Source organism: Taurulus bubalis (assembly GCF_910589615.1).
Source record: "Taurulus bubalis genome assembly, chromosome: 14".
Classification (NCBI taxonomy): domain Eukaryota; kingdom Metazoa; phylum Chordata; class Actinopteri; order Perciformes; family Cottidae; genus Taurulus; species Taurulus bubalis.
In genome coordinates this window covers 12,466,777-12,491,516 of record NC_136602.1, presented here as the reverse complement: position 1 = coordinate 12,491,516, position 24,740 = coordinate 12,466,777, and the positions used below count along the sequence as shown (strand labels likewise).

The 24,740-nt window shown below is 42.4% G+C and overlaps 1 protein-coding gene across 1 annotated transcript; it reads left to right on the top strand.

Moving 5' to 3' along the window:
• The first annotated feature begins 517 nt into the window (after positions 1–517).
• On the top strand, positions 518–17,806 carry efemp1 (EGF containing fibulin extracellular matrix protein 1). Its single transcript, XM_079230021.1, has 11 exons — positions 518–577; positions 1,179–1,282; positions 1,460–1,505; positions 1,675–1,980; positions 12,775–12,897; positions 13,057–13,176; positions 14,018–14,137; positions 14,302–14,421; positions 15,245–15,371; positions 15,460–15,652; positions 15,824–17,806. Exons 2-11 carry the CDS (start codon positions 1,202–1,204, stop codon positions 15,983–15,985), a joined length of 1,398 nt encoding a protein of 465 aa, XP_079086147.1. The 5' UTR covers positions 518–577; positions 1,179–1,201; the 3' UTR covers positions 15,986–17,806.
• The last annotated feature ends 6,934 nt before the right edge of the window (positions 17,807–24,740 follow it).

Below are 24,740 nucleotides of genomic sequence, written 5' to 3'. Positions count from 1 at the left end.
ATAGGTTTAATGTAATGCATTGGAGCCATCATACTGTAACTCAGTTTACTTTGGTTTCTTATGAGAATATTGCACACTGTTTATTGTTAAATGTGTTTCTGTTTATTGTTAAATATTCAGTGTGATGCACCTCCCGCCAGGACAAATTCCTTATGTGAAAACATATATGGCAAATAAATGGTTCTGATTGTTCTGTGCAGCAATATAATGATTAAGGTTTAATAATAGATTCATTCTCAGACGAGTTTTCCATTGATAGCGGTGTCTTATGATGATTAATTTATGTTATCACTAGTGATCAGTCCATAGAGGGAGCCACTGTAGCCTGCTGATCGTTTACTGCTCCCCGGTGAGAGAAACCCGGAGCTCAACCTGCCCGGTACACCGCCCCCAGCATGTCATACTGTTCGAGCCGCATGTTCATCACAAGTGCTGCTAGCTCTCCGACAACGACATAACATCCACTGCACCGTTTGCATTCAAACGCCAGTCTGCTACGCGCGCACTCTCGGATTGCGACTGAATAATAAACCGGGGACGTTTCCTTCAGCGCGCCAGGAGAGTTGGAGATCCGCAGGTAATTGCAGGTACGTCTCCAAGGCGCCACGGGATGACAAAGCTGCTGCATAGAGCACAGCGCTCTAATCAAATAACAATGAGAGCCGTTCAACGAGTGTGAATGTTGAAACAAGTTGGGGGGAAAAAATCTGCAGTAGCACTTGTTTCTGATGTAGCTCGCTTGTTGTCATGGAATTGACCAGTAACAAGTGTATCTTGAAACAAGGCTGCAGGATCATATTTTATCGGGCAGATTGTTAAATTGGACATGTTTTGTGCAAATACAGAATTGTCCTCAACATGAGCTCCTTATGGCTGATTAAGTCGTTCATTTTCCTGACACTGACTGACACAGGAGGGCATGTTTACGCACGATCTTTACGCGTATTACGCACTAATCCTTTTGGAGAAAAACAGCAGAAAAACACTTCACTTAGTTGAAGTCGCAGATTTGGCTGGAGCGGTGCCAACATAAACATCACGCCAGCAGCGGGAGATGTTGGGACTCGTTAAGCAATGCCATCAATGATGTAATAGCTAGTATTAAAACTTGAAGGCTTGTCAAGCGAAAAATAATCTTGCACGCTCTATCCATTTGGTTCCTCTGCATCTCGTTACAGTGCTGCTCCCACGTTTGGTCGACATGCTGGGGATCTGCGTGTGTCTTTGTGCGGTGTTCACACACGTCCTCTCTCAGGAGGCTGGGGAGCCGGTCTTCTACACAGTAAGTGAGAGATTTTCTGTGTAGGGTTTAACACAACCTGGCATGTTGGAGATGCGTACTATTAGCTGATGGAGACCTCAGGGTCCATGCTTTTATTGTTATCATATGATGTTGACACACATGAAAGGACACTCAAATATGTATCATTTCATAGTAATCATTATCTGTCCTTCACAGTGCACAGAAGGGTATGAGTATGACGGAGTCAGAGAGCAGTGCAGAGGTGAGAAATGTTAAGCATTAGTTATTATACAATTGGACAGCTTCTCATGCTTAATTAGTTTAAATGTATAAGTATCAGTTGTCATTGTAACCAATTGGAATAATTGCATCACACAAAATGTCATATGTAATGTCTTTCTATTTGTCTGTCTTACTGTTTTCCCTGTCAGACATCGATGAGTGTGCCTTGTTAGACGATGCCTGCAAAGGAGGGATGCAGTGTATCAACCACTTTGGTGGCTACCTCTGCCTCCCCAAGAGCGCCGTCATCTATATCAGTAAGGATGGCGAGCAAGTGCCGCTGCCGGAATCTATCCCTCCTATCCCTGCTGTCCCTCCTGTCCCGGCTGTCCCTGCTGCTCCACCCAGCCAGCCTCTGCTCCCGTGGTCTACAGGCAACACCGGGGTCTCTCAATCCGGTCGGACCATCCGCTGTACATCTGGATACGCTGCAGATGAGCAGAACCTCTGCAGAGGTAAGATCAGCTGCCCAGGCACTCCTCCTCTTTGTTCAGCTACACGATGATACAAAGTACATCAAAGTAACTTGAAAAACGAGCCTTTCATTTCTTACGGCTTTAAACCAACACATGGAGACGGATCCTCTTATCTCAGCAAGTGGTGTTGACAAGACCTCCAGGAGAGAAATAGGAGTCTGTCAGCAGGAGAGGAGGTGTAACCACAACATATGGTATAGAAGTGCAAAAGGGATGTCTGCCACACTCTCCATGAAAAAAAAAGTTGTTTCTGTTATTTAATTTTCCAGAATATAAAGTGCAATGTGATATATCTGGCTACACGCTAGAAACAAATAGGGGGCAGCATTTCACCTCTGCTTCTGGGTCCATTCAATCTAAAGTTACAGTCTTCAAGTATAAAAGAAAAAAGTCAACTACTAACTACAGCAGGGCAAGAATAAGCAAAATTCAACCAAAACTCTGTCAAAATAACACTTTTATCTCCCAATCTTTACATGTGGAGTCGGTCTTTGGTTCATGCTAGCCATCTTTAAGTTTATTAACTGGGGGCCATAGCTTTGATAGTTTGTTTACTGGATGAAATCCAAAGTGGCAGACACTAGAAAATGACTCATATTTTCACTTGAGCCGCTTCACGGGAAGCAGTTAGCGGTAGTAACTCACATTCAACCAGCGCTCGGAGACACAGCGGGAGGTTAGAATACCCATTCCAGATGTTGTGTCAAAGACTTATATGTATTATGTTGCAGAGACAATATGTAGACATCAATGACATAACTTCAACACTGTGACCTCTTCACATTCTGTTGATAATTCATTTCAGTTCATTTTTTGAATGCTTTAAACTGAAATTCTATCCAGATCTTTCATTGCACCTTTAAATGTTAATATTGAGAAGTGCTTTTATGTCCTGAATATCAGTAGTATGCTTTTGTTGCTCTTGGCCAGATGCAGTGCTGCTGCATGGAAGAATGTGTCTGAATGTGTCTCTAGCAGGGCCAAGCAGGTATTTGATAATTACTTGCTAACGACTTTAGAGCCTCAATAAGCAACGCTCCAAAGGTGAAGTGTTCATCCATCTGTCTGACAGTCATCAACAGCTAAACCATGCGTAGCTGCCAGATGTGTTGCAAGCTTCTCGGCTTTTCCTCACTGTGATGTTATGTGTTCTAAACTCTTTGGTAGAAATTGTGTGTTCAGGTCCTTTGCTTCAGGGGCAAATCAAGGAGACCTTTATAATATTGAAGCGAGTTCTATGCTCACATATAGCCTGTATACCTTCAGTAGGTAATCTCTGGGCCGTGACCAGTTTGAGATTTTGGTCGCTGCAGACAATGGTATGGGTGTGATCTTGTGTTTGGGCGAGACTCTTTGATCTTCACAGATGGGGAGTGGTTTGAAGATTACATTTTGTGTCTCTCTAACACACACACACACACACACACACACACACACACACACACACACACCCACACACACCCACACACCCCAGTGCTCTTCACTACTTTGTGCCAGATGCAGCTGCACCTGAGAGAGAGAGAATCTTTGATTACTCGTAACCTGCCTTAGCTTTACCCTTGCCATCTCTCTTGGTCTGTGAGAGATCGGGATGGTGAGTGTGCATATGGTTAGCTGTGTAAATGTAATGTAAGGTAAAGTGCAGTGCTGTAAATTACATGTGTTCAGTGGTTAGGAGGTCCTCTTGCCAGTAGGCAGAGGTATGCGGTGAGTGGCTATGTGGTGACGCTTGCGGTCACAAAGCTGCAGTGAAAGTAACAAATTTGATTTTACACCTGGGGCAAAGATATGTGTGAGGTGTTTTATATGTTTCTCTGAATTGAAACCCAATTAGGTTTTATTAGAGTGTAAAACATGGCAGCTCATCAGCTAAAGCAACCACATAAGCAGGCTGGCATGGGTTTAATACTTATTCATTCGCTGGCGTGCCATTTCAGTGCACGGGCTAAACAAAGATAGGCTGTTGCTGTCAGCGTTATTGCTTTGAAATGACTGCAGTTTTAACTGGAAGGCGTCTCGTGGGCGTATGTTTCTGTTGGTGGAGTGAAATAATCTTTGTTTACATCAGTCTCTGGTTTCTCTGTCATTACCTTTAACTCGCTACAATGAGCCAATTGTTCTCGGACACAGAATTGTCTTTTCTCTTTTTTGATTCCACAGTGGCTGTTTTGCACAGCTACGTATCTTGCTAGCGAAGGAATTCCTATTAACTTTCAATGGGGGGAAACCTCAGTGTATCAAATAGCGCTTACATCAGGCTCCTTCTCTGCTAACTCACCACTCTGTGAAGGAAACCTCGAGTGTCGAGTCAGGTAGGGCAAAGGGGAGGATGAAAGGCTGACTTTGACTAAATAACCGCAGAACTGGCCAAGCCAGGTTGTACCAACGCCATGCGTTGTGCTAATGCTGAGTTGCTTTGGTGACTTACTGCTGAGTGTGTGGCGAATAGTAGAGAGATCATCCAAATACCCTGGAAAAGAAATGAAGCCAATTTTCCAAAGCACGACAAATTGTTAAAAAAACAGTTTCGAAAACAAAAAAGTTTCTCTTTCGTGCAATATTCTTTATGCTGATTAAAAGCAAAAAAAACACCCCAAATTATACAATACACTTCAAGATAATATTTTTGCTTTCAAACAAAGCTTTAATTTCCGTTGTATGAAGCCCTTTGACCCTGAGTGTGAACATGAGCCTGCGTTTGTGTTGTTGCAGTGACACATCGGGGAAGTTGGCCCCAGCCACACAGAGACACTCTGAACCTTTACTGTATGTGTGACAGCTTAATGATGCCCCGCATTTCCATGACCTCCCCCCACCCTCCAAACACACACACACTTACTGTGTTTACCGCTAGGAGATGCCGACAAGTGGCTTGTTGTAGTCTTATGTATGCATATTAACTCTTATTTACAGCAGAGGTGAGATCACATCCTCCTTGAAATGAAGGTTGTCCATCAAGTGCAGTCATTAAATCTAATGAAAAATAGAAAGACGTTTTTTTATGATCCTCATTTACAGTTGGACATTGTTTGTCCTCATAACTAACTGTACTGTATTCAGCTTTAGGGATATAACTTTGCCAAAGAGAATGACACATATCATGTTTTACATGTCCTGAGTTTACTTATATTTCATGTATAAATTAGATACTAATGCACTGCAGTATGGGACATGAAAGGACGTGCCACTCCTGTTTACCTGTCTGGTTTCCTGAGGTCATGCAGGCCACACTACCACCTACATGCTTGACTGATTTCAGCTTCGTCTGGACGCTCTTCACCTGCAGTGGCTGGAAATCTTTCCCAACTATGTTCTACTAAGGCCGTTAATCCCTGTGTGACAGAACTTGTGTACTTTTCCGAACAAGGCAGAGTGCATGCAATAACATTTTTCCACACAGATGCAATGCACTTGGGAGGAATATCTCTGGAATGTCAGTGGTGGTTGTTTTTTTCCGTTTGCTCTCATCTTTTGTGATGGTAGGAATTACTCACCACCTTTGACAGATAAGCATCGGATCGATCTGCGCGGAGCAGGAATGCAGAGAGCAGAACAAGCAGAGAAAGCAGAACGAGACGCTGCTGCACGATTTGACCTTTGCAGTTTATACTTTACAGCTCCACTAGTTGTCATTTCATCCTGGCGTTTGCACTTGAAGAAACAAGTCCCAGCCACCCAGTGTTTGCTCATCCACCGACAATGTAAAAAGATGGGAGGATATGCGCAGAACCATTATAGTTTTTCAGGAAATTCCTTCAGATGTTATCCTGTTAGTATTTGTCTTTCCCAAATGAAAGATAAGCAAACAGATTTTGGAAAAGGTTGTTGCACAGAGAAGGAAGACGTCAACTCTGAGTTGAATGTGACACAGAATGTTAAATTAAAATAAATCAACTGCTCTGCTTTTGTTGAGGAAGTGGGATCAAGCACAAGCGGACCCACTTTGTTTAGGGTTACTCAGACAAAAAGAGACACCTTTGTACCTGTTGAACCCTCCTATTACCCGCTAAGCCCTTGTCTTCCACCTGCTTTCAGACTGATGATTTGCACGGTCCTGTGTCAGTGTGTCTTCACAATGTGGTTGTCCTGGTCCTACTCAACATTGAATCTGTTACGCTGCAGTTTCAGCTGGAACAACTGGTGTTGCTTTCTAGGAATGGCGATGTTGGAGTACCTCAATGGTACTTGGTGTTTATGTTAAAAAATAGAAAAAAGGAATATCAGTTGTTAATTAATCACTATTACCAGATGTACTTGATATATGTATCTGACTCAAACATCAAGTAATTGTCATGTTTTAAAGATTTCTGGCTTTCAGAACTCATTTTCCATTTGCAAAGTGTGCCAGAAAACATGTTGATGTTGCAACTCCTGAGTTTCTGATAAAGAAGTTCCCAAATCTTTAATGATCTTTTAATTAATGGATGTATTTTGACATCAGTGTCTCCATGGCAATAAACAGTTTTAATCTCTTTATCTTAGAAACCAAGAAGTCAGGCGCAAAACAACTTTGATTGAAACACCTTTTGGCGATTACATCCTAAAACATCGACTACATGAGGAGTCTTGACATCGATGTCAGAGCTTGACTTCCAGCCCTCCTGTGTTTTAACCGGTATAACATGGTGACAGTATGTTACAGCTTCCTAACGCTGCCAGAAAAGATCTTACAGGCTCTCTGAGTACAATCCAATGATCCAGCAGGCCTCTGTGGGCCTGTGCAGTGTTACTGTACAGGATGCTGTTATTGCTTGTGGTGTTGCTGCTGGCTCCTCGCTGCCATCACACCAACGAACGAGCAGCGAGGAGCCAGGGGGGAAGCAGCTTTGCCGTGCCTCCTCAGGGTAAGTGCTTAATGTTGTTGTTATTATTCTCCCTGAGGTCGGTGCCTGTCAAACGGCCAGCTGCTTCCTCCTCTGATGTGCTCACATGTGTTGCTCTTTCCGTTTACCTCATGATGGAAAGGGACACGGGGCTGCTATAAATCACTATTGCGCTCAGCTAGGTGACACTCGCATGCGATCGCAGGGTTCGTGTTATTCACACTGTTTCCCCTTTGATGCATATTTTCACACTTTTATTTTGATCATATTTTCAGGTTTCATTCCTTCCATGCCATAAATTAGCTCTGAAGGCCGCAAATGGCTGCCGCAGTGTGACATGTCAGGTGGGCAGAGTGATTGATTGCCTTCACATTGAATAGCAGGAGAGTTGCTCAGCACTTATTTTTTCTAGATATTTTTCAGAGTAACAGGAAGGATTATTATCAGTCAGGAATGTGGCTGGCACACTGGACGGATTTTCAAGAATGTCAAGACTCTGCCCGACCTTTAGAAAAGTGTGGAACAAACTCACAAATCAGTTAGTAAGTGTCAGCATGACTAAAACTCCTGTTCCTACTGAACAATGAGAGCGATGAGAGGGGAATCTTGGGAGTGGTACAAATAGCAAGAGCATGGAAATATGTCATGGCATAATACAGATAGAAATACACAGAATATAAGGTGGGAGTGCCTTGAATTCTTTGATTTCTTATCTGCTTTGTGTTTGGACTTGCTTTGAAAGGGAAACACTACCACTCCCATTTGTCCTGAGGTCTTGTTCAAGCTGGTGATAGATAGCTGCATTTCACACTGCATTGCAGAGAGAATTACACAAGTGAAACAACGTGCGGTGCAGAAATTGCTAGCAGGGCTGATATTAAGGTGTTTGAGGTTAAGCAAAATCAAACGCTCAGGGGCTGGTGTATGACATGCTAATACATTTGGCGTTGTGAAATTTTATGGGCTATTAACATTGCACATCTTGCCCCCTGCTTTCTCGAAGATTGAATTATCCAATAATCAGAGGGAACCAGAGATGCTGTCCAACAGCAGGATGACTCCAACTGTTCTTTGGAACAGCTCCTGCTTTCCATTGCAGTGGTTCAGTGAAAACAAGACTAAATGCTCTCAAGTGATAATTACAACAAGCCCTATCATGTCGCTTTGAATCTGGAACAAATAACACATTGTTCTGAATTCTGGCCAAACTAATTTGAAGTCCCCGTTTTGGACACATATGCCGTTTCTTTCTCAGCCATATGCATGCAGTAACACACCAAACATCTCTTCATGGTGTATCACTCCATTCTGTTAAACATTGTAAAAAGCCATTTAATGTTCGAGCACCTCAAACAGGACCTCTGATGCACACACACCCACTCGTCCATTACACACACTCTCACATTCTTTGAGCTGCCGCCATCCCCGTTACTCCCCCAACTCCCACAAGGCATTTAGAATTAATCTCCCTGAAAAGCAAGGAGTTTTTAACTCTGACATCACATATGCACACACGGCCATAAATCTAACTTCAAATCTTAAAAAGCCCTTTAAGAAAAAAAGAAGAAAAAAAAGACCTCCACCCTATTTCCTCATTCTTTCCTTCCACATCTTCCACTCTGCCGCTGGACAGCCTTATCTTTCCCTGTGATGTTACAGCAGGCTCGCTCTTAGAGGAAACTTGTAAGCTGTGTTAAATAAATTCTGAGGAAAAAAATCTGACCTGAGAGAACAGAGTCACTTCTCCCCACACGCAACACATCATCACATTTGATGGTAAAATCTGTTTTCCTGTGTAAACTATATGGACTGTACTGAATGTGGTCGAGCTGTGGAGGCTTTATGGGACCGAAGAGCCAGCCAGTGTGGGATGCCCTCCCACCCCACCTACACACACACACACACACACACACACACACACACACACACACACACACACACACACACACACACACACACACACACACACACACACACACACACTTGTACGGACGCACACACAAACTTCTGTAGAACTTTGTATTGGCAGCGTCTTAAAGGTTTAGTGACAAAGTAGCAGTAACCACAAGATATTCCCGTGAATGAACCTTTGGATTGCATTCAGCACATATGCTTTCATTTAAAGCTCTCCAAGCTTTCTTAAAGGGGGTGAGGATGACTCTGACTTTTCCGTACACAGAACTTCTTAGGAAGCATTGCTGCATTGTTCACATTTAAACAATTTACAGATAGCCATGTGCAGTTACTTTGAACCAACAGTTATTTTCTACACCTGATAGAGTGTTGGAACTTGATCCAGCTGCATATGTCTGCCCTGCACCAGCGACACCTTGTTTGATGGATTCTGGTACTCCCAAGTCTCCCAGGTACTCCAGGTCAACACGTAAAAATCATTCCAAGTGCACCTGATGTAATTCTGGTCGCCAGCAATGTCCCAAAGCTAGAGCAAATGCTGCTCTCAGAAATTGATTCGTAGTCCACGTATTGAAGCCACATGTGGACCAGCTCTGGCTCAGATGTTGTCCTGAATTCAGACTGAATTCAGGACACAATGTCCTGAATTCAGTCTGAATCAAGCTGAATGGGTCGAACTCTGCTGCATATCTGATCTATAATGCTGCAGAAGATAATTGCTTACACCAATGGATTGCGCGCTGTTCAAGCAATAACAGCTCTGCGGAAGTTAAAACAAACTAAAATGTGAACAAAGACAACCGTACCTATTAAGAAACCCTGAAGCTTAGCAGCACTGGCATGGTTCGAGGAATGGCAATGTTGGTTTTGATCAATGTCTCAACAACATGAAATCTTTTGACCTGACAACTTGTTCTCACTTCCAACTCGTCAAATTTCACGGACGGTTGTTCAGTGGCACTCGGCCGGATACCAACGTACGGATGCACCCTTTAGCGTCTGTATGCGACACACCAGCTGTCAGACGCCCATCCTCCGATAGAGATGGGAGTTTATTTTGAAAAGACACTCATGTAAGGAGTGGAAACTAAAACATTGTTCTTGCCACTTTAAAAACGGACTCCAGAAGGGTACTTAGAGCATCATAGTTTTAAGCTTAGGGCTCCTGACTGGTGTCTGTATTTGACGAGTTGGGAGTGAGCATGTGTTGAACCTGAAGAGACTGAGTTTCAGGATGAACTGTTTTATTGCTACCATCAACATTATAGGACTGTTTCTCAATAAACCTGCAAACATGATGACATTATCAGCATCAACTTGTGTTTAGTGCTTATTTGCAAATGTTTTGCACGCGAACCCGCTAAACTAAGTCTTGTTCATTTCTGTCACTCATAACAAAATTAGAACATTTCCCTGGCATCACAGCTTGATTGTCTGCTTCTTGGCACCATGAAAACATCAACACACAGACTTTATTTTATCAGGAGTTAGGAGTCTCAGGCGTGTGTTGTCTGAATCTATTGCCAGAAGGCAGGGCATTTCCAGTTTCAATGAATCACTAAATACCTCCAGTAAGTAGGCGTGGTTGGGATTCACAGGGATTTGTCCCGGCATCAACTATTTGCTGGCATTCATTTCAATTTTTCATTGATGTATACAGGATTTCACAATTTGTTTTTTCTTTGACCAGCACGTCACCCTGTTATCATTTAAGTCGATCTAGTGGTTCACATTCACTAGCTTTGGTAAATTTTTTGGTACATTTTCTGCACGTTCAAACTAAAGCATAGATAAGTTGTTTATATGTATTAACATGAATATACTGTATTACTAACTGAATGGATGATGTTAGAAAGTCTTGGTATTGTCGCAGAAACAGATGCAACTTGATATTCAAATCTCTACAAATAATGCAGAAACAAAAAATGTTGTGTGGATGCACTTACCCGCCACATGGGGAAATATATACGATCCATTTAGATCTAGACTAGATAGGTCTCTTGGTCTAAGAGATCAAATCTGTATACTGCACGTCTACCGCGAGATACTGTAGCGAGCCACAGCTTTTTAACAGCCATGTTATCAGCCATCCCATAGTGTGATACTGTTATGATCCAAGCATTCAGTTTCTCACACACACTCGGTGCTGGATGCAGATGCACTTTCCCAGATGCCTTTTCAGGCAACATCAGAGCGTTAGCTTGTCCATAGAAACACTACTTTTCACCTTTGTCCTTCATTAAGCAGGTCAGTGAGCAACAAGCATTGTCTGTGCATTCCTCCCTGAATGCAATTTGCATCTGTTGTATCTCAAGTACACCTTTTAGATAAGCCTGCCTTTGTCCTTAATGTACTACGTTCATCTTATCACTGTGCTCCGAGAGAGTTGAGCACATTTTAGCCCTCTTCCCTTTCCTCCCTTTAAGAAGTGAAGACAGCTTACCTTCTGTCCCACTTTTTGTTTCAGTGGCTCTTCTACAACAAATCGAGCCAATTTCTAACCGGCTCCAGTCCCAGTGGATGGTGGAGGCTGTGGGACTGGCATTTAGGGCACTTGAGGCTCTCATTCCCAGCACCCCACATTAGATGGAAATGTCCACGGAATATAAGATAAGATCTAAATGTATCCCCACCGGGGAAATTTGGTTGTTGCGATATTGTGAAAACAGAATTGGATACAGATAAGTACAGAAAGTACGAATGTAATATCAGTTGGACATATCTGTGCAGGAGCAAGTTGGGCTTTCCTGCACTTATTTTAATGGTTTGATTGGTACATTTGACATGTTTGATCGTGGTGTGTTTTCTGTGAATAGCGGCTCCATGAGTATCATTGTCTCAGGGCCATTTATTGCATCTATTCCCTATAGGAGCGATAATGCAATCACGGCTGTCAGTAAAAAAAGCAAAGAGTTAAGGTTTTCCACTATTGTGAGGCTACGCATGTGTCAAATCCCAATGCAGCAGAACCCCCCTTCTTTTCTTTGGTGCGTGTGTGTTATTGAGGATAACTGTCTGTTGTGCTGTTAAACTGAAGCCCACTGGCTGTCTGCAGATGATGAGCTGTGTCAGACCACCCAAGAGGACTGCTGGTGGGCCCACAGGGATGAGAGTATACAGTACGGGCCTATTTGTGTGGGGGGAGATGGAAGATGGAAGAAAAAAAGGGGGCAGTTACAGTGAACAGGCCTTTTTTTAAGAGGCTCTGGCTCCAAACAGACCAAAATTGAGAACGTGTTTGTATGTTGAAGATAAAAAGTGAAATCTTACCCGTGCTGCTGTCGTTTATTTTAGCCAGAGCTGCTTCAATTTTTTACTTGTAACTTAATAACACACAATGGTACCTTTTTGAAAGTTTAACACATTATCATCTCCTTATTGACCACCTTTATTATTGTAGTAACATTATTGCTAAGTTGGTGATTAATGCGCAGAGTTGTTTATAATATAGATATTTCTCACTGCCTTAAAAATAGTTTGACTTCAATTTGGGAAATGTAGTATCTTGTTCTAAACGTTATTCATGATGGTGGGAGGGATAGAAAGTGGATCTGTGTGCTTTTGTGTTGATGGATGTCTGATGAGAGAGCAAAGCGTTGTGTCTTTCTCCTTTTATACACACACACACGCACGCACGCATGTACGCACACACACACACACACACACACACACACACACACACACACACACACACACACACACACACACACACACTACCCCCTTCAAAGAGCTGTCCTCTTAGCAGAAGATATGATCTGTGTTTTCCCCTTCACCCGGAGCTGCTGAATAAAAGCCCTTTTTATTGAATCGCCCGCTCTCTGTGTGAACATGTGTGTTTTTGCCCATGTGTGAGATGTGATGGTGTCAGTGATCACAGATTTTTACTGTCTGTTTGAAAGCAGTTTGCACATCACAGATCACAGAGTACATACAGTCCAGACATGCTGCTTTGTTTTGTCTGCCACATGTTCCCACACAGTAGGCATTAACTTGGTGTAGCTTCCTCTCAGAGTCTGTGTTTGTGTGTTTATTGCAGACATAGATGAATGTGCGACAAGTAGACACACTTGTGGTCCTGAACAGACGTGCTACAACACTAGAGGCTCCTACACCTGCCAGTGTCTTCCAGGCTTCCAGAAGAACGGAGACCACTGTACAGGTGAGCGGTTGACGTAAAAACAAACTCTCCCTTCGTGCTTTAACACATGATCCAAACTGGTATCGAGCCTTTGAAATGGTTTGTGTATTGTCTTTTATCAACTGACTTTAATAATTGCTTTTCTGCAATGTATCTTATTGCTCGGTTTCTGTTTTGCAGACAGAGACGAATGCGCCCTGACCCACTACTGCATGCACAGATGTGTGAACACGCAGGGCTCTTACTACTGTGAGTGCAACGCGGGTCACAAGTTGGCCAGCAACAACCACAGCTGTGTTGGTAAGTCACTGAAAGGCCACGTTTACTCATGTGTTAATTTGTACAACAGTGCTTTGTCATTTAGTGACAGACAGCTTGTCAGACATTTTGTGTTGGCGTTGCCAGGCTGACTTTCAGTAGATCTGGACACCTGTTGTTACTTAAAGAGTTTATTATAATAATCACAATTACTGCTTTAGTGTACATACAAGCAGAACAAAACCACATACTAGGGCAAAGGAAAGCCAGATGTATACTTGATAAAACACATGCAATTAATAATATGATGCATAATAAAAATGCATGAATAAAACATAAATGAACTATGAGAGGTGCGGTGTAATACAGCACAGGGATGTCAGCTCAGGTTTAGCTCACCAAAGTCTGACTTTGTCGCTTTCATTCCTCAGTTTTCTCAGGATGCAGATATTGTAAGATCAGGAATAGCTTTAACAAAACAAATGGTGCACGAGCTGTTGTTTTTTATACCTGGAATCTCCACCCATGCAACCTGAACCCACACAGTCAACCTCCTCCGGAAGTCAAAATAAGTTATTGAAAATGTTGTGTGTTGGGATAGAGGGCTGAAACATGTGTATGTTTGTGTTCCTTGTTAGTTTAAAAAAAAATTCTAATTCCAGGTTTATTACAACTTGGGTCTTACTGACATAATGTTGCCCATCATTTCTATCCATTATGATGATACCATTGCATTCATCTTACTAAATGCAACATCTTAGCTGTTAACATGGGAACTAGTACAGAGCCATTAATATTGGATTAAAGACCATGTTCCAGATTGTGATAAACCAGAACTCTCCGTATTAAGTCCAGGTTTGTAAAACATCTGCTTTTGTTCTAGATGTGAATGAATGTGATGTGGAGAATCCCTGTCAGCACCACTGCTACAACCTGATTGGCTCCTTCCTCTGCCAGTGTGAACAGGGCTATGAGCTGGCACAGGACACGGTCTCTTGCCAAGGTGAACACACACACACACACACACACACACACACACACACACACACACACACACACACACACAGACAACTGCAGATACATGCATCCGAGGCCCAGTGTTCTGCATACACTACCTTCTGCTGATTATCTAATGTATGTTTGTGTGTGCATATTTTTTCTGCGCAGACATTGATGAATGCAGCTTCTCCAACTACATGTGTCAGTACCAGTGTATTAACAGCCCAGGAAGTTACTCCTGTGAGTGTCCAGATGGATACCAGCTCCAGGGAAACAGGGTGTGTCAAGGTACTTCAGTCCTCCTGTTTCCTCTCTCTTTCCTTCTATCAATCTATTTTGTTATTCCCTTCTTAGTTAATTTATCTATCTTACCCTCATCTCTGTTTTCACACACAACAAAGTTCCTCTTCTCTCTTGCCTCTCCTCCTCTTCCTCAACTCTTTGAAGATCACTCTTAAGAGGAACTTGATCATTCCTGCTATCAGCCACTACTCTACCTCTCAAGCGTGAATGAAAGCCACTCTCAACCAGTACTGTCATGGAAAGAATTCAGAGTTTAGGCAAAACAAACACAACAACTTTGTGTTGCCCCGCTAAGCCACCTCTGTGAATTTAAATGCACGATGTTGGTTTCTTGAAGTCGATTTATATGAAGCTCTCGCGCCCGCTCAAAGGGAGAGCTGTTATTTTTTCCTCTCCCCCTCGCTCAGGTGCAGGCTTTATAGAGAGAGCCATGAATCCGGCCGGTTGTGTCAGATGGACCTGATGGTGATGAATCCAGGTGGCTGTGCCAGAAATAACCCTGTGATCTGGGGCATGTTTGATGGGGTTATTTTCATGGTGCTGCAGTCAGGCCTGTGTGGGGTTACATCAGGGGCTTCCCTCTGCTACAGATCTGCAGCTGCTGGAAATGCAGCTACAACCCTAAAAACACTCTTCCCAAATTGTACATGTCCTGAACTTTGACTGTGTTTTCACAGCTCTGTTTCAAGGAGCGTGTAGAGTTTGTGTGTGTTTTGGAAGTTTGGGATCGTAGCAATTTTATCCAGCTATACTTTTGACTACTCATTTTCTTTTCTCTCTCTCTTTCGGTCACCCTGCCAATCACAAGACATAAATGAGTGTGAAACGGGGACCCATAACTGCCACGACGATGAAATGTGCTGGAACTATTACGGAGGCTTTCGCTGCTATCCCAGAGACCCTTGTGAGGCACCTTATGCCAAAACCTCTCAAAAGTCAGTAAACTCCATCCAGCTCTTTAGTTTCACTATCAATAGTGCAGCCAGTTTCACAAATATTGTGTTAATTTTTGTGTGTTTGCAGTCGCTGTATCTGCCGGTCTCAGGCCGAGTGCCAGGGTCTCCCACCATCAATCGTCTACAAATACATGAGCATCCAGTCGGACCGGACTGTGCCAGCTGACGTCTTCCAGATTCAGGCCACCAACATGTACACCAACACACAGAACACCTTCAGGATCAAAGCTGGGAATGAGGCGGGAGAATTCTTCCTGCGAGTAGGTCACTGGGAATTATTATTTTGTTGTTGCATGAAAAGTTGGAGGAGGGTGAAACAAGTGATAATGATAACTAGGACAGTGCCATGATGCTGTCGAAATCTGCAGCGCTAACATGAGATAATTCTGTATTTACATGCTTACATATTGACGGATTATGTTTCCTTGCAGAGCTCCAGCAATGTGAGTGCCATGCTGGTGCTAACCAAGCCTCTGTCAGGCCCCAGGGAGTACGTCGTAGACCTGGAGATGGTCACCCACCATCTGACCATGAACTACCGCTCCAGCTCACTGCTCCGGCTCACCATCATAGTTGGGCCCTACGCCTTCTGAATGCCGCATTCCCCAGCAGCCCGCATACGTCTGGTTCAGCAAACATAGCAGTGTAACACAGCAGATGCCTGTATCAGCATAACATACTGTACATTTTCTCACAATACAATATATATAACATAGGCTGTCCCAGACTCATACAGCAGCACAGCAGTTCCAATAGGCTTGCTCATGACAGCCCAGCCCGTGCTGTAATGTGACCACTGGGCATCTTTTTCTCTCAAGGTGCTGGGAAGCATTGTAATGAAGGGTTATAGTGTCCTGAGGAAGCACACACTGTTTTTCAATCACAGCACTTAACATAAAAATATTTCTCATCTTTAAAGTTTACACTTTTTTTTTTTTACTTTAAGTGCCTGAAGTGGACGTAAGAAAGATAAGAAATATGCTGGATGTAAGCCTTTTTACTTTTGATCTGCTTCCATACTAAAAAAACAACTGGAAACAGAGCAGTGGCCCTCAGGAAAAGAGACCCAGTGGACACACATCCAAACGGTGATGGATTTCTGATGCAGTTGTACCTACATTTATCACTTTGTTTCAGACCAGAACTCCTTCCAATAACCTGTGTATGCATCAATGAAGCGCTCTGTTGTAAGAAAGAGAGAACAATTCATATTTTCTATATTAATGTACATGGCAAATATCCAGTATGACCAGCTTTTGATACAAAAATAATTGACTGAGCTTTTGTTGATAAATGTTATCAACAAAAGCTGCGCTATGCTGTTTATGCAAGTTTCTGTATAGTTTTGCTCATGAGAAATAATTTCGAGAACAGTTCAGAACTGTAAGGGGAGAGTCAGTTGAGAGAGTACTAAATTTTACATGACAACAGGCTTGATGCTCGTAGACTTTAGAGTTAAGTCTTGTACATACCGAGGTAACAAACCTGTGTGTGTGTGTGTGTGTGTGTGTGTGTGTGTGTGTGTGTGTGTGTGTGTGTGTGTGTGTGTGTGTGTGTGTGTGTATGTGTGTGTATGTGTGTGTGTGTGTGTGTTTGTGTGTGTATGTGTGTGTGTGCGCCTGGCTTTGTTAATGCATGTAAGCAAGTGAAAGTGTGAAACACAGATGGGGAGTGAGGGAAAGAGTGAGAAAGAGCGTGTTCTGTGCCCCCAGGTTCGGTGGATGTGGTTGAGCTGTTTATGCGTTTCTGTGATGCCATCCTCGCAGACCTCGGTCACAGAGGCAATAACAGAGATTTTTTTGGTAAACCCGAAAACACGCTGGGAAATGACGGCTTTCATTACACACCTTGGCCAATCGACCGCTCACTGGTGCCACAGCGACTCTCCAGAGTAACAGCTGGGCTTTCTCATGTCGGTCCCAGTCAAGAAGTCACACTGGCACCAGGCTGGCTTGCGTGATAAACATAATTACAGTGCTTTGCCCTGTAGCTGGTTTCATGTGTGCCACAGGGGATTATTAAAGTGTTAATACAATGCCACCACACTGGCAGTATGAGAAATCTTTCACTACCTGCTTTGCCTTTCGTGACTCTGCGTGTCTGCTCTGGCTTATTGCTGAAACACTGTACACTGTAGACCCACAGCACTGGAAACCAACATGTTGTCGCCACTTCAAGTGTAGAAAGTTGTCCATCTTTTATGTGGTTTCAGCAGCGATCATTCGTAGTGCCTTAGAGGTAAACACAAAACAATGTAACACTAATATTATCATTCATGCTGTCAAGACTTCCTTCACTGAAATGCCTTAATGTTTTTCTCTTCTATTTAAAATATATATTTTTGTCATATGTATCTTATATTGATTGTACTCTGAAGAGCAAAAGTTATATTGTTGAATAAAATATGATGGATAAATGGGGCTAGGTTGTTGTGTTTTTCCTTTATATTCAACAGCTTGTGTGTAAGAGAGAAACAACAAATGAAAACTGCACTGTGCCTGTACCGAAGTGAACAAGATCTAACGTCATACACTGTATAATGGAAAATGCAGCGGTTGTGTGAAATGCTCCGCTGCTCTTCCAATGCTTTGGGGAAAACGTGAGGATGATTTCATATGAATATAACAATGATAAATGCATTGCACATGATGCCCTAGCCGTCATATCGATCTTATTTACAGAGATCCAGAGGGGATGTAGTGATATAGTATGTTGAGTCAATGTGTGCTGAGGGACGAATGTGAAGCCTGCACACACACGCAACATATTTAGATGTGAAATTGGTTGGGAGGGGTTTTATGGTAAGTTGTTACTCAATCATTCTGCTGTCTAGAGCTTTAGTCAGAGCAGCGTTGGGACGTGTAAGATGATACACGATGTGTCATTGTTCCCCTAACCCCATCTTCAGCTCGCCGCTCATTGGGGCTCTGGGTTTCTGCTGTCCGTGCATGATTCAACCCCCAGCAGAAAACATTGCTCACCCTCTTTTTTTCTGTGACTCAACCATGTGTTGAACTTCTTAAAAAGAGCAACATTTTCAGGTCCTGGTTCTTGGTTAATAATCCACTCAGGGTAAAGATAATTAACTTAATCTCCCTGCGTGTGGCTTGACATTTCATTGATCATCGTTAGATTTATTAAAATGACCTCAGCCAGAGTCATTGGAAGAAGATCACAGAGAAGGAAAAAAAAGTCATGAAAGTTCAGTAAGTTGAATGTTTGTTACCCTTGTCCCTTTTTCCCAGTGATGCAATAACTGCCCTCTATTTCTTTCTGTTTTTATACTCCGAACATGTTTGGGATCAGATAGATAAGTGAGCTGTTTATATCAAAGAGTCATGTATTTACACAGTCACATTTTCCAAAAAGCTAGTGAACATTTCTGAATCAAGAAATTTACTTGCTCAAGGCATCTGCAGTTTACAGATTTTTTTCAATTTCCGAAAGAAAAACAGAACACCTGCTTTACAAATGTATACAGTATGCAGATACAGTATATTACCGACAGGGCCAGATACACCCATTAGGAGGCCCCGGGGAAAAATGAGGTGTGGGCTGCGACTGAATTAGTTTGTGGTAACTTGATTAAGTACCTTTGTATATAGTCCAATGCACTGGGGCCTAAACATTAGGTATTTATGCAGGTTTTACCCCTAAGGTAACCTATCACTTCAGATTATATTGTTATTTTGTGGTTCATGCGGTGCATACAGTAAAAACTAACTATTTTGCAATTCATTCAGTTACCACAAACTAATTGTCAGAGAACGTGGAGTCTTCTAGGCCCCTGAGGGTGCCTCTGCTTTGCCTGGCTGGCAACACACACTTGCAGTATGTAATAAGAAGGAGGAAATCCCTTGCTATGTTCGCTATATTAGCTTAGAATGTTACTAACATTGGGAGACATTTCACACAAAACCTCAACTATTAACCTCATGGAGGCATACGAGGAAAAATCATAGGGTTACCTAATTCATTTGGAACACATTGTCTGGGATCAATTAATGTCATCCAGTGGATGTTGTGGCTGTTGGTGCCACAGGAAAATGTATTATGATTCATCCTCTTGGGATCGTTACTGATCTCTACAAACGTGTATCTTGTTGAGATATTTCAATCAGGACAATAAAGTGGTGGAATCGACACGTTGTCCTCCCACAGCCATGGAACTAGTATGACTCGAAACACGCAGAAGAAATAACATAAAAATAACCCACAAAGAGGGTTGTGAAACAGTCGTTACGGTGCAGCAGAACTATATTCATTTAGACATTCACTGGACTCAGACTTATCCAGGTTTAACCCCAAGGCCTACATCACAGAAATGTTGTTGAAACTCAAGTGATTAATCACTTCTCATTGGGAAATCACTCACAATCGCTTCATAGCATGCAGTTGCTTTATGTTCTCTTGTCTTGAACTCTTTCAGTGGGTGTCAGGGAAAGAGGTAAGAGGTGTTTTAATGTCGAGAGAGAGAGAGTGCATGAAGAGGTGAGAAATGAGTAGTTTATTGGATGACATTTGAGATCGGAAAGATATAATGGGATGAGGTAGCTTGTTAACACTGGCAAAAAAAAGTGCCACACAAGGGTGGCATAACCACACAAAGGCATTCACAGGGAGACACATTCACACCGCTCGAGAAACCGCTCTCAAGGTACCAAGACCATACACACGTAAAACCAATTAGCAGAACCAGCCGTGCATGTGTGCATGTTTATGTATGTAAATTGTGAACTCTGCTGGTATGGTTTGCTGCCCGGTGCCACTGCATGTGGCTGTTGAACGCGTGCCAGGTCGTAAACACTTCCTGCCAACCACAGATGTCATTTCAATCAGCCTTCAGTCAGGCTGAAGAAAAAAAAACCTGGAGGTCCATACCTGTGTGATTACATTCTCTAATTATAGTTTGGAGCAGTAACTCTGAGATGACTAAAGGAGACGGGCCCTCAGGGTGTTGTGAGTGTAATTATATCCTGGCAATTAATAGGCCCGCTCCTCAGAGAAGAGTTTGTTACATGATGACGTACCTGACCGTTTTAAGCTCGCCAGGGAAGCCTTTGAATTATGACATAATTACAAGGGAAAACATGATATACAAGGACGATAATTATCCACAAGTTCAGTAACAGTAGTGTAAGTGGCATTGCCACTTATGATACAAGTTAATATCAAGGAAAAAGTTTACATTTCTCCTCTGAGGGGTTGCTGCAGTGTGCAGGGTTTATCATTAGCTGCTTGGTCAAAAGAGGAAATACTTTGGACCTGGAGTGCACCGTGTTGGGCCATAATAAGTGGAATAATTTCTTTATTTAAAGGAGGCTTGATCTGTTGCTAGAGTACAGAGTCTGTACCCACAAGCAAAGCAACACATATCTAAATGGCTGTAAAAAAGAGGAAGGTACAGGCTAACAGGCAATGCATGCAAATAGTCGGTGACTAATTAACACACATTTAGAGAAGCACGTTAGAAAAGGACACGCTGTCAGAAAATATATTGCCAAAATGATTAATGACAACCTGGCAACCCACATCGTACTGTTCTTACCGAGTGCTGATCTATAAATTATAACAATTGATTTTGTAACCATTATCGAAGCCGTTAGTTATGGCTTTAGGTATGGCTATAAAATCCTTCTGACTGGCAAGTCTGCTAAATGGGCTCTTTTTGGTCCAAAATCAAGGTGAAGCCACTTCTATAGAGGGGCCTTCTCACACACATGCAACCCTGTTCTTCATGCTTAGCTGCAATACAGGACAGCTTAACAATGTTTCCAGTCTGCTTTAAAGCAATAATCAGGTGCCCATATGGACATTGATGTGTTTTTTCTTGCTGTAATCATTCCTCTTGTTCATACCGGCCATTAAGATATTCATGCTTAATGTGATTTCAATGTAATTGATGGAGCACCAAATCCATAAAAACTTTATCTGAAGCTGATATGAGCAGTTTGAGTTAGACAAATCAAGTAGCTATCTTTCATTATCTTTTAGTAAGAAATGTCATGCCTCTCTCCCAAACAGTGGCAGAAAACACTGCAAGAAAACGTGCAGAAAAGGCACAAGTTTTGCAGCTAAATCTTGAGCTTCTCACTTACACCTATTGCTCCTAGTACACGTCTATCGTTCCCGTCCTGTCAGCTCACATCTGCCCTGGATCTATAAGCCTTTTCATAGTTTCCACTTCCCTGCCATCCCTCCCAATACAACACATCAAGAGAGTACATGATGTGTGTGTGTGTGTGTGTGTGTGTGTGTGTGTGTGTGTGTGTGTGTGTGTGTGTGTGTGTGTGTGTGTGTGTGTGTGCTTGTGAGCACATGCATGTGTGACAGCGATGAAGACAGGCAGGTGGAGGGGAGGCCAGGGGTGGGCGCCGGCTGTTGACGTGCCAGTCAGTAATACTTTTCCTCAGGTTGAGGTGTGCTCACCTCTGAGAGGGTGTGTTACTGCTGGAAAGCTCTGTAATGAACAGGAGGCTGGCTCTCTGCCTGATCAAATTCCACCTTCATATCTATCTTGCCTTACAAAAATGTTCAGCATACCAGTGGGTTTTATTGACTTGTCAGAGCAGACAGCGGAGTGCAAGCTCTGCCTTGTAAGATGTGCAGTTAACAGGTTCCTACAGCAGGAATGTCTGCTGATGACTTTTTATTTGTAATACCTTTTTGTGGTTTTAGCTCAAATTGATGAGTGTCGATTACAGCTACATGTGCTTGGACAGTGTTAATTCGGAATGCAAACTTTTACTGTATTTATCCAAGCTGGACTTAAGTTGATCATGTTTGCACATTTTTCCTTTAAAATGAACTAGACCACGAGCCTAACGGAAGCTAGCCCTAGTGTGTGTCATGGATTGCTGTTACATTTAATTCACAGAGCTTTCCCTTTTCAGAAATAATGCAATTAAACAACACGTATGGCGGTTCTGAAGATATCCTCAAAGATTCTTGAAACCATCTGGAAGGAAAAATATTTTGTCTCCTGCACGAAAAAATAACTTCCTGAGTTATGTAAATAATAAAAAAGGTGATATTTCTGTCCCTGCTCCATTGATTTTGTCGTTTTGTCCATCGTGAGTCTGACAGTGCAATGCTAAATTGATGGTGTACTCTTTTGAAGCTAGGGTAGGTAATGCATTTTATAATTTTTTTTGATGTTCTTTAATGAAATGATTGGATGGCCTAACCATCTGTCTACTTAACTGCCTTTTTTTTCTGCCCATGCACTCATTGCTCATCATCAGAGTCTTCCACAAGCTGCTAGCTTGACAGCTGTGAGAACTAACAATTGCCATGTTTGTTGTTTACGTTCATAATGATAATCTTGCGGGAGCGGCTTTGGAGGGAGACCTGAAGGGACGGGCTGTCAGTGTTATAGACTTACTGGCTTTCTAGCTATTTTTAGCAACTTTTGGCAACTAGCTACTATAATTGGAAAAGAGTTGGCAAGACTGAGCTTTGGTTAGTTTTACAATCTACCGTACTCTTGCTGGTTTGTCCAATGTTACTTACCCAAGCTTTAATCTAATTAAAAAAATATGATCGGTTATAATTGTCTTTGGATTTTACTCTCCAATATTTTATATTTTCATACATCATATTTTTTTTTGCACTCTACAAATATAGCAAGGACATTTGTAATGTCCACTACATGGGTAGGAAATATAGCAGTGGATGGAATATTCTTTTAGTGTTTCATTGAAAATCGACAAACCACTTGAATGATTTAAAAAACACCTTCAGAACAGCAGTTAGGATTAAACAACCTTCTCAAACATCACCATATATTTATTTTTCAGATGCATATGTCTGTACTGAAATGTAACCGTTATATTTGAGAGGCACAAAGTGGAGCTGAATGTGAAAATGCAAAACTGTACAAAACATGTTCCCTCCTGACGAGGCTGTTTGTGGTGTTTCCCACACTTCTGCAGGATGTGTGCACACATTTTTACTGACTGGAAAAGCGTGGCTTGACTTTCACTGGTGAAACTGAGTCAGACAAAAAGAGCTGTGGTAAAGTGCCAATGCTGACAGATGCTACTACACTATCTGTCTCATAATGAGTTTAGCCTCTCCCCCCTCTGTATCTCTCTCTGTGTCTTTCTACTCCTTACTCTCACCCCCTGTCCTGCAAATACAGTTAACTGCATGACCATCCGCGATGAATGGCGGTTAACAGCTGCCTCTTTTTTGATGGTTGCCTGTGAGAGCATGTAATTGCATTTGGCCCTGGGTGTACATGCACTCATTAAACCAATGTCAGTGCCCATTACATTCCACAGCAGTGCAACTCAGGTACAGAATGCAAATCCCAGACACGAACATTGTGAGTGATTTGGTCCTGAGGACAAGAGCACTGAAGGCCTCAGCTCAACAAGGCCGGAAGTTCAAAAAAGAAAAAAAAGAGTTGCATTGATTGTTTTTAGGGTAAATGAACCTTTCCACGTGAACAAGTTATTCTGATGAACACACATTTTATTTAATTGTGTAAAAACGTGGTACATTTTATCAAATTTAAAATAAATTTCTGCAAAATAATACAGCCAAATATCTCAGTATTAGTACTACGAGGATGCATTTGCTGGAATAATTTAGCTGGTCCCAGTTGTTAGGGCTCACAGAGGATAAGATCTGCTATGTTGGGACATGATCCATGCTGGGATCAGATGCAGAATTCCAAAAATGCCCATCTACATGCCAAGATTCAGTGTTGGACCCCTTTTGTTTTGTTGAACCCATCTAATTTATTTGGATATTGTTCTGGTATGTCTCATTAAAAACATTATGAAGACAAAACATTTTTCAATGACACTTATCTGAGCACTCTCACCTGATGTGAAAAGGAGGTTGGTGATCTCCCTCAGCCGATATTACGGAGCTGAGTTTGTAGCTGGTGAAAAATAAACACAAAACCACAAAAACAGACCTAATGTTCTCAGTGGCTTTCAGGTCCTATATCCATCAGTTATTGTGATACGTTATGTCATGCTGCGTCCATTGTTATGGCTGAGGCCTCTATGCTGGGTGAGACAAACCATCAGTCATGTAACGCCCAGGAAGGTGCAACTGTCTGGCTGAATTCTACAATAATACTGCAGAGACAAAGAGGATGTGACATCTCATCCAAAAAGACTCACATCCACTCCTATTGCACTGCTTGTTTCTCATCACAATATGACATGCCAGTGCATTCATGACGTATGGATACAGGTAATTAAAGCAACAACAACAAAAGATGAGTAATGGCATTATTTGCGCGTCAAACCCTGCAGATGTGCAACATAGCCCACTGTGGGTGCAGCCTGACACCTAGTGGACAAACTGCGCATGCACATCTGTCATATC

Bases quoted from the DNA above. Each gene is read 5' to 3' on its own strand.
- efemp1 (XM_079230021.1), top strand. From the start codon at position 1,202: ATGCTGGGGATCTGCGTGTGTCTTTGTGCGGTGTTCACACACGTCCTC. The intron at 1,283-1,459 runs GTAAGTGAGAGA...TGTCCTTCACAG, and splicing joins GGGAGCCGGTCTTCTACACA to TGCACAGAAGGGTATGAGTA. The intron at 14,422-15,244 runs GTACTTCAGTCC...GCCAATCACAAG, and splicing joins GGGAAACAGGGTGTGTCAAG to ACATAAATGAGTGTGAAACG.